This window comes from Elephantulus edwardii, unplaced genomic scaffold, assembly GCF_000299155.1.
Source record: "Elephantulus edwardii isolate Elephantulus edwardi_28Jun2011 unplaced genomic scaffold, EleEdw1.0 scaffold00342, whole genome shotgun sequence".
NCBI classification, from domain to species: Eukaryota; Metazoa; Chordata; class Mammalia; order Macroscelidea; family Macroscelididae; genus Elephantulus; species Elephantulus edwardii.
Genome location: NW_006400092.1, coordinates 1,150,239 through 1,159,652, shown reverse-complemented (window position 1 = coordinate 1,159,652; position 9,414 = coordinate 1,150,239). Strand labels below are relative to the sequence as shown.

Genomic DNA, 9,414 nt, shown 5'->3' with positions numbered 1-9,414 from the left:
AACAGATTCATCTTGGAGAGGATTAAACCAAGCTACTCCTTGGAGGCAAGGATTCTGGGGCTTCGTCTGACATACTTTGGACATGTTGCCAAGAGGGACGGGTCCTTGTAGAGGGACATCATGCTTGGGAGGGTGGAGAGACAACGCAGGATGGGAAGACCCTCTATGAGATGGATTGACTCGGTGACTGGGGTAATCGGGATGGGTGTGTCGGAGGCAACGTAGTTGGCGCAGGATAGAGCAGGGTTTAGGGCTGTTGTGCATAGGGTCCCTATGAGTCGTAAATGACTCGATGGCACATAACAACAACAACACAACCCTTGGGTTCTGCTTTTCTGAGAATACTTTGATCTCTCCTTGTTATTTGATGGACAATTTTGCTGAGTACAACATTCTGGGTTGACAGTTGTGTTCTTTGAGTGTTTGATTTATCATTCTACTGTCTTACTCTCATAGTTTCTGCAGAGAAATTGGCATTTAATCTTATTTGACCTCTCTTACAGGTTACACTTTGTTTCTCCCTTGCTGCTTTTAGAATTCTCTCCTTATCTTTAGTTATGGAAAATTTGACTGCGATATGTATTGCTGTTTTGAGGTCTATTTCATATGGTGTTTGCTCAACTTCTTGAATATATATTCACTGATTCTTCATCATTGCAGGAAAGTTTTTATCTGATAGTTCTTCCACAACTTTTTCCGTGCCTTTAGCTGCTTCTTCCTGTCCTGGGATTCCAATTATGCTCATGCTACTTGTCTTGATGGTGTCCCACATTATTCTTAGGTTTTCTTCTTTTTACTTTCTTTTTGATTCTACTTTTTGTTCTAACAGATCAGTGGTGACAATACCATCATCTATATCACTGGGTCTGTGTTCTGTCTCTTCAACCCTGTTCATGTGTGCCTCCATCTTGTTGACAGCATCTGAGACATTGGTCCTCATATTTTTGATTATGGTTTCTTGTTTTTCTAGAGCCTCTAATGCCTCATTTGGTTGTTTTGTTCTTTTTTTAATTGTTTTGGATTTTTTTAAAGCTCCTCCTGGTTTTTTGCTTGCAGTGTCCTGTACTTCTTCAAGTTTGTCTTTCACCCATTGAAAATATTCAATCCTTTTAAAAAAAAAATTCTGTACCAGAAAGTCTCATCAGAATTTCTGGCTTAAGGAAATCTTTGGATAATCTGTAATTTTTTGGGTGACATCTTTCTTTGGGCTTGTGTATGGGGAAATGTAGCCTGCTTCCTATGTGACATTGCTGTGGTAGAAGTTTTGGTGTTTGAGGAGATAGCAGGTTCTTGATCTGAAGTCACTGCTCCAGAAAAGGGTGAGGCAGCTACCCTGTCTTGGTCTCTCTCTGCTTTCTGACCCAAGAGATATCTGCTTCAGTTCAGTGGAGAAAATGCCTAAGAAAGCAGCATCATCTTTCAGACAACTGCCACAACTAAGATAGTTCAAGGTGCTCTAGGCTAAAGGCAGGTATTAGACTGGATGTGAGGAGGTGCAAGGCAGACCACTGAGACCTGATTGGAAAATCAGAAAGCTTTGGTTTTGCTTCAAGAACAAGCTCTAGCTGCTTCTTTCTCTTCTGATTGAGCTTAAAGGGTCCACATGATCCATCCAAAAAGCAATTACACCCTTCCCCCCTGAAGTACCTCACTAAAACTTCAGCATCACTCCCCCACTCACGTTGCTCCCCTGTGCAGCATCAGGAGTTCCCAGTGCAGGCTGGTGGTGTCAGGAGTCCCTGATGTGGACTGGCAGTGTCCTAAAATTACTTTTTAAATGACGTTTTATTTTTTAAATTTTTTACACTGTGATTTTAATGAAAGTTAACAGAAAAGTTGGATTTTCATTCATTCATTGTTACATATTTTCCCCTCTACTCCTGGTTCTTGCTTGCATGTGAAATCAGTGAGATTGTTCCTTACTTTCCACACTCTGTTGGGTGACCTTTCTTTGGGATAGGAACAAATATAGATCTCTTCCAGTCAGCTGGCCAACTGGTTGTTCTCCAGATTTCTTGGCATAGCCTGGTGAGCATGTTCAGGGCAGCATCTATTAGCTGAAATATGTCAATTGGTATACCATCTATTCCTGGAGCCTTGTTTTTTGCCATTTCCTTCAAAGCAGCCTGAACTTCTTCTTTCATCACCATAGGCTCTTGCTCATATGTTATTCTTCTGTGTCTTCCAATTCCTTTCGATACAGTGACTCAGTATATTCCTTCCATCTTCTTTTAATACTTCCTGGATCATTTAACATTCTGCCGAAAGCATCCTTGATTATAGCAACTAGAGGTTTGAATTTGTTCTTCAGTTCCTTGAGCTTAAGAAATGCTGAGCGAGTTCGGTCCTTTTGATTTTCTGACTCCAACTCCTTGCACATTTAATTGTAATATTTTGCTTTGTCATCCCGTGCTGCCTTTTGAAATCTTCTATTCAATCTTTAGTATCTTGAATTCTTCCTTGTGCTTTGGCTTCTCTGCGCTCCAGTGCAATTTTCAGAGTCTCTTCTGACATCCATTTTGGTCTTTTCTTCCTCTTTTGTCTTTGTAATGACCTTTTGCACTCTTCCTGAATGATACCCTTGATATCCTCCCACAACTCATCTGGTCATCGCTCACTAGTGTTCAAGGCCTCAAACCTGTTCCTGAGATGGTTCTGAAATTCAGGTGGTATAGACTCAAAGTCATATTTTAGTTGCCTTGGATTTGGTTTAATTTTCCTCAGCTTCAGCTTGAATTTGCATATGAATAGTTGGTGGTCTGTTCCACAATCAGCTCCTGGCCTAGTTTTCACAGCAGATATTGAGCTTCTCCAGTGGTTCTTTCCACAGATGTAATCGATCTGATTCCTATGCATACCATCTGGTGAAATCCAAGTAAATAACCTGCGTTTATGTCTCTTAAAAAATATATTTGCTATGAATAAGTCATTGATTGTGCAAAATTCGAACATTCTCTCTCCAGGTCCATTTCTGTCACCGAGTCCATGTTTTCCAACTACTGAATCTTCTTCTCTGTTCCCAACGTTTGCATTCCAGTCAGCCATTATTATCAACGCATCTTGATTGCATGTTTGATCAATCTCTGTAAAAGTTGGTAAAAATCTTGTATATCCTCTTCTTTGGCTCTGATTTTTGGTGCATATATCTGAATGATAATGGTGTTCACTGGACTTCCTTGTATGCGTATAACAACAACAACAACAACCCCTGGTTAATTTTTTTAAAATATTCGTTTGTTGTTGCATAATTTCCTCCCTTCCTCCATCCCCCAGTCACTTTGCTATGCACCTTTTGTTCTGGACTGTTGTCATACAAATAATGCCTCATCATATATCCCTTTTAAACACTTCTGCCCTTCATCTGTTCCAAAATACTGTTTATTATATATCCCCTTTTTTCTTTCTTCCCCCGCAGGTCTACCCTGTTTTATAATAGTGCTGTTATTCAGTATTTGTCCTTTTGTTATTGAGATATTTCACTAAGCAGACTGTCCTCCAAAGTCACCCATGTTGTGTAATATTTTATGAGTTCCTTATTTTTAATTCTGCATAGTATTCCACTGTGTGACTATACTATAACTTTTCTATCCATTTGTTTATTGATGGGCATTTGGATTGCTTCTATGTCTTTGCTATTGTAAATAATTTAGCAATTAACATGGCTGTGCATATATTAGTTTGGGTGGCAGTTCTAGTTTCTTTAGCATATATCCCTAGTAGCGTATAATTGCTAACTCAAGTGGTATTTCTATTCCCAACTTTTTGAGAAACTGTCATACCACATTCTGTAGTAGTTGCATGATTTTCTACACTCCCACCATCTGTGAGTGAATAACGGTTCCAGTTTCTCCACAATCTCACCAGCATTTGTTGTTTGCAACTCTGTTGAACTTTACTATTATTACTGAGGTGAGATAATATCTCATAGTTGTTTTTGTTTGCATCTATCTGTGAGCTAGGGATTTTGAACATTTATTTATTTGTTTGTTTGCCATCTGAATGTCCTTTTTGGCCAAATGTATATCCTGTGCCCATTTTAAGATTAGGTTCTTTATGTTTTTCTTGTCAAGGTGCTATAGTATTTTACAAATTTTAGATGAGTTTCTTAACAGATATATTATTACCAAATACTTTTTCCTAGTTTGTGGATTTCATTTTTGCCCTTTTGGAGAACTTTATTGATGTGCATAGGGATTTGATTGTTAGAAAGTCCTGTTCATTTATTTTATTCTTTCCTGGTTGTGAGTTTTTCAAGATGCTTGGAAGACTGTTCATATTGTGGATTAGAGCTTCTAGAATTCTTACAAGCTTTTCTTCAATGACATTTATAGTCCTTGGTCTTGCTTCTAGGTTCTTTATTTACTTTGAGTTGGTTTTAGTGTATGGTGTTGGTCTTGACTGAGTTTTTTACATATAGTTATTCAGTTTTGCTAGAGGCTTTCATTTCCTCATTTAATTGATTTCATCTCCTTGTCAAAAATCAATTGGCCATAGGTATATGAGTTGATTTTGGGGTTCCTGATTCAATTCTATTGATCTATATGTCTGTCACTATACCAGTACCATGCTCTCTAGACCATCATGGCTATGTACTAATATTTGAGATCAAAGAGTTAGATGCCTCTTACCTTGTTTCTTTATTTCAGGAGTGGTTTACTTATTCATTATCTCTTTCCATTCCAGATGAAATTGGAAATTGCCTTTTCAATCTTGTTGAAGAATGGAATTGCTGTTTGTGTTGGGATTACATTGAATTTGTAGGTTGCCTTTGATAGAATTGCCATTTTCACAATATTGATCTTTCTTATCCATAAGCATAGCATGTTCTTCTATTTTCCAGGTCTCTTTTTGTTTTTTGTAATGCTTTGTATTTTGTTTGAATAGGTGTTTTGTGATGCTAGTTAGATTTACAAAGTATTGGATCTTGTGGTTAGCTATTGTGAAGGGTATTGTTTGCTTAGCTCCATTTCTATATTCTTTTTGTCACTGTAGAGAAATCTACATTTTTACATATTGATCTTGTATTCTGACACTTTGCTGAATTGGTCAACTATATCCAATAGATTTCTCACTGAGTCTTTAGGGTTTTCTAACAATACTATCATGTCATCTCAATATAGAGATAATTTTACTTCCTCGTTGTCAATTTGGATACCTCTTATTTTCTTCTCTTATCTTATTGCTATTGCTAAGGCTACCAATACAATCTTGACAAGGAGAGGTGATAATTAGCATCCTACCTTCGTTTCTGATCCCACAGAGAATGAGAGAATGCCTTTAAACTTTCTCCATAAAGAGTAATGTTGGCTCTTGGTTTTGCATTCAAATGTTTTACAGTGGTGAAGAAACTTCCCTCTATTCCTATTTTGTTGACTGTTTTAATCTGGAAAGGGTATTGGATTTTGTCAAAGGCCTCTTCTGCATCAATTGATAGGATCATGTGGTTCTTATTCTTTGTTTTGTTAATGTGATGAATTACCTTGTTGTTGTTTTTTGTTTTGTTTTGTTTTGTTTTAGTTTGAATCATCCTTACACAACTTTTATGAATCCTACTCAGTCAGCCGACTAAGCAGGTTTGACGGCTGATGTCTCCATGGTGGCTTCTCTTGGTGGCAGTCAATCAAGGGAAGTTTCTAGGGTCTTACACATTGTGTGTTAACTGTCCTTTTTGGCCTTCAATGGTGGATGGGCAATTGGCTTAGCATACAGAAAGCCATGTTCCCAAGCCAAAGGTGTGTGACTCTACTCCATGGCCCTCAGGCTTGCCTTTGTTTTTGGTGAAGCATTCTTCTAGGTTGTGTAACCCTGGTATGTCCACTTGCTGTACAGAGGTAACTTGCGTTTACTGTGAAGCCGAACACTATGACAATGATTAGTCAAATGCAAGCATGGTTACTCATGGTTGACAGTGTTTGGTGAAGCTCCCTGATTAGAACAAGAAGCTTGGAAGCAGGAGTGCCATCCACTTCCACATAGCTTGCCTCAGGGAACCCTATGAACCTGGATAAAGGATGAAAGTTATACAGGAGGTGTCCAGGACTTTCGTTCATTGGGTTGCTATGAGTCGCCTGTTACTTTACGGAACTTAACAACAACACTAACAACAATAGCATAGTCAGAGCAGTTGGCCTAGTGGACAGAAAGCCATGCTCCCAAACCAAAGGTGGGTGAATCTGTTCCACTGCCCTCAGACCTGCCTTTAATGGTTTGTGGTGAAACATTCTTTTAGGTCTTGTAGCCCTGGTATGTCCACTTGCTGTAAGAAGTAACTCGTGATTGCTATGAAGCCAAACACTGTGAAATGATGAATCAAATGCTAGAATGGTTATCCATGGTGGACAGTGTTTGGTGAAGCTCCCTGATTAAAACAAGAAGCTTGGAAGCAGGAGTGTCATCCACTTCCACAGTAGCTTGCCTCAGGAAACCCTATGAACCTGGATAAAGGATGAAAGTTATATAGGAGGTGTCCAGAAATTTTTTTCATAGAGTAGCTATGAGTTGCCTGCTACTTGACGATACTTAACAACAGCAACAATAACAACAACAACTTGCTCATGGTGAATTTTATTTTCTTTTTAATGTACTGTTGGATTCTATTGGCCAGAATTTTATTAAGGAGTTTTAAATGTTTAAATGTTCAGCCTATAGTTTTCTATCTTGGTGATATCTTTACCTGACTTTGGTATCAAGAATATATTTACTTCATAGAATGAGTCTGGGAAAATTCCGTATTTTTCTATTTTCTGAAATACTTTATGTAGAATTGGTGACAGTTTTCTGAATGTCTGATAAAACTTACTGGTAAAACAATTTGGTCCAAGGCTTTCCACCCCCCCTTCCCTCCCCTTGAAAGATGTTCCATGACCTGCTTAATTTCTTATTTTTTAATGGGTCTATTAAGATATTCTACTTCGGTCTGTGTCAATTTAGGTAGGTTGTGAGTTTTTAAGTATTTGTACATTTCCTCTAAGTTTTCATATTTGTTTGAGTATAGTTTTTCCATAATATCCCATTGTTAACATTTATATTTAGTTGGTTCTCTTGTGACATTGCCCCTTTCCTGTGTTATTTGAATTATTTGCATCTTTTCTTCTTTTCCCTATATTAGTTTTGGTAATGGTTTGTCAATTTTTATGACCTTTCTGAAGAACCAACTCCGAGTCTTTTTGATGGTTTTAATTGTTGTTTGTTTTCTATTTCATTTATTTCTGCCCTAATGTTTATAATTTCAGTTTTTTTAGAGGTTAGTTGGACATTTGGGCTATTTCCATATTTTAAGAAATGTTTTTATTTCATTTCTTATCTTTTTTGTTAACCACTCATGTTCAAACAAGGTGTTGATCAGCTTCCAAATGTATGGGTTTTTTTGTTTGTTTTTTCCCCCTTTATTCTCTTGTTATTAATTCCAAGTTTGTAACATTGTGGTCTGAGAAGATGCTTTGTATTATTTCTATGTTTTTTAATTTACTGATATTTGCTTTGTGATAAAAAATATGATCTATTTTGGAGAATATTCCATGCACATTGGAAAAGAAGGTATGCTATGGGTTTTTTTGGGGGGGTGTGCATTAGCCTGTATATATCTATGAGATTGAGTTGGTTTATTGTGTGATTTAATTCTTCAGCATCTTTGTTGAGTTTCTTTCTGGTATCTCTATCTTTTCTTGAGAGTGGTGTATTGAAGTCTCCTAGTAATATTGTGGTGTTGACTATTTCTTTTTTCAGTCACATCAAATATTGCTTTGTATCTTTTACAGCTTTATCATCTCATGTATAGATATTTATTATGGTATGTCCTCTTGTTCATTGACCCTTTAATTATTATATAGTGACCTTCCTTGCCTTTTGTGGTAGATTTAACGTGGAAATCACTTTTTCAGAGATTAATGTTCCTACTTCTGATTTTTTCTGGTTGCCATTTTCTAAGTAATTTTTTCCCCACCCTTTCATTTTTTGTCTTTATTTCCACTTTTCAAATGTGTCTCTTTTAGAAGCATTTTGATGAATTTTGCTTTTTTATATAATCTGCTACTCTTTTTCTCCTCCCTGGAGTATTCAAACTATTCATATTCAGTGTAATTACTGTGAAGCAGGGATTTATTGCTATCATCCTGTTCAGTTTTATTGCTGTTGCTGGTGACTTTAGTCCACTTTGCTTTCTGTGGCATCTCTTTAGGAGGGTCTTCCCTCAGTATTTCTTGCAACACTGGTATTTTTTTATTTTTTTTTTTCACAAACTCCCTAAGGTTCGTCTGTTCTGAGAATATCTTGATCTCTTTGTCATATTTGATGGAGAGTTTCGCTGGGTAGAATATTATTGGTTAACAGTTGTATTCTTTTTTTTTACATATATATGTCATCACACTGCCTTCTTACTCAGATGGTTTCTACTGAGAAATCTATACTTAATCTTGTTTGCTCTCTTTTATAGTTTCCTCTTCTTTTTGCCTTACGTGCTTTCAGAATTCTCTCCTTATCTATCATTCTGGCAAATTTGACTATGATATGCCTTGGTGTTTTTCTTTTAGTGTCTATTCTATATAGAGTTTGCTCAGCTTTTTAAATGTATATCCTCTCATTCTTCATTATGCCTGGAAAGTTTTCTTCTAGTAATTCTTCCACAACATTCTTGGTACTTTTTACTTTTTTTTTTTTTTCTGTTCTGGGATTCTAATTATGCACATGTAATTCTTCTTGCTGCATTATTTTTACACTTTCTTCTTTTTTCCTTCCTTTTTAATTCTGCTTTATGTTCTAGCAGATCAGTGTTGAGAATTTTATCTCCTTTCCACTTTTTCTGTGTTCCATCTCTTTAACTGCTCATATGCCTCTCTGGTATGTTAACAGTATCTGAACATTGATCTTATTCTGTATTGCAGTTTCTGATTTTTACGGAACCTCTAATACCTCATTTGTTTTATCTGCTTTTTCTTGGATTTCTTTGTTTGTTTGTTTTTAGAGTTCATCTTGGCTTTTGGTTACAGAATCCTGTAATTCTTTGATTTTTGTTTCACCCATTGAAAATATTCAACATTATTCTTTAGAATTCTGTGTCAGTTTCAACAGTGTTTCTGGCTTCAGAAAATTCAGTGATTCTGTCCTTTTATCACTTTTTTTGGTGACATCTTGTTTTGATTTTGTGTAGGGTATGAAGGTATGACCTTTCTCCAGGTCATTGCTGTGGTAGAGTTTTTTTGTGTCTGGGTCCTTGGTCTGATAACCTTGGCTCAGGAGCTCACTGATCCAGAGGAGGGAAGGGCAGCTCACTCTACCTGAATTTCTCTCTGATCCTTTGATTCAAGGGAAGACTTGCTTCAGTTGGGGGGAGGGATATTCTGTGAATTAGCAGCCTTCTTGTCCAGGCAACTGGCACAGGTAGGTGTGCTACAAAATGTCTACAATTACAGGCTCCAG

At 37.0% G+C, this 9,414-nt stretch overlaps 1 protein-coding gene across 1 annotated transcript in view; it reads right to left on the bottom strand.

The window, feature by feature from the left end:
* The window catches only part of LOC102854933 (alpha-2-macroglobulin-like), a 121,260-nt gene extending 120,488 nt beyond the window's left edge, over window positions 1–772 (bottom strand). Inside the window, exon 1 of the mRNA XM_006901760.1 lies at window positions 642–772. Within this exon, the coding sequence (XP_006901822.1) occupies window positions 642–772 (131 nt within the window). The remainder of the gene's footprint in view (window positions 1–641) is intronic.
* Window positions 773–9,414: the final 8,642 nt, after the last annotated feature.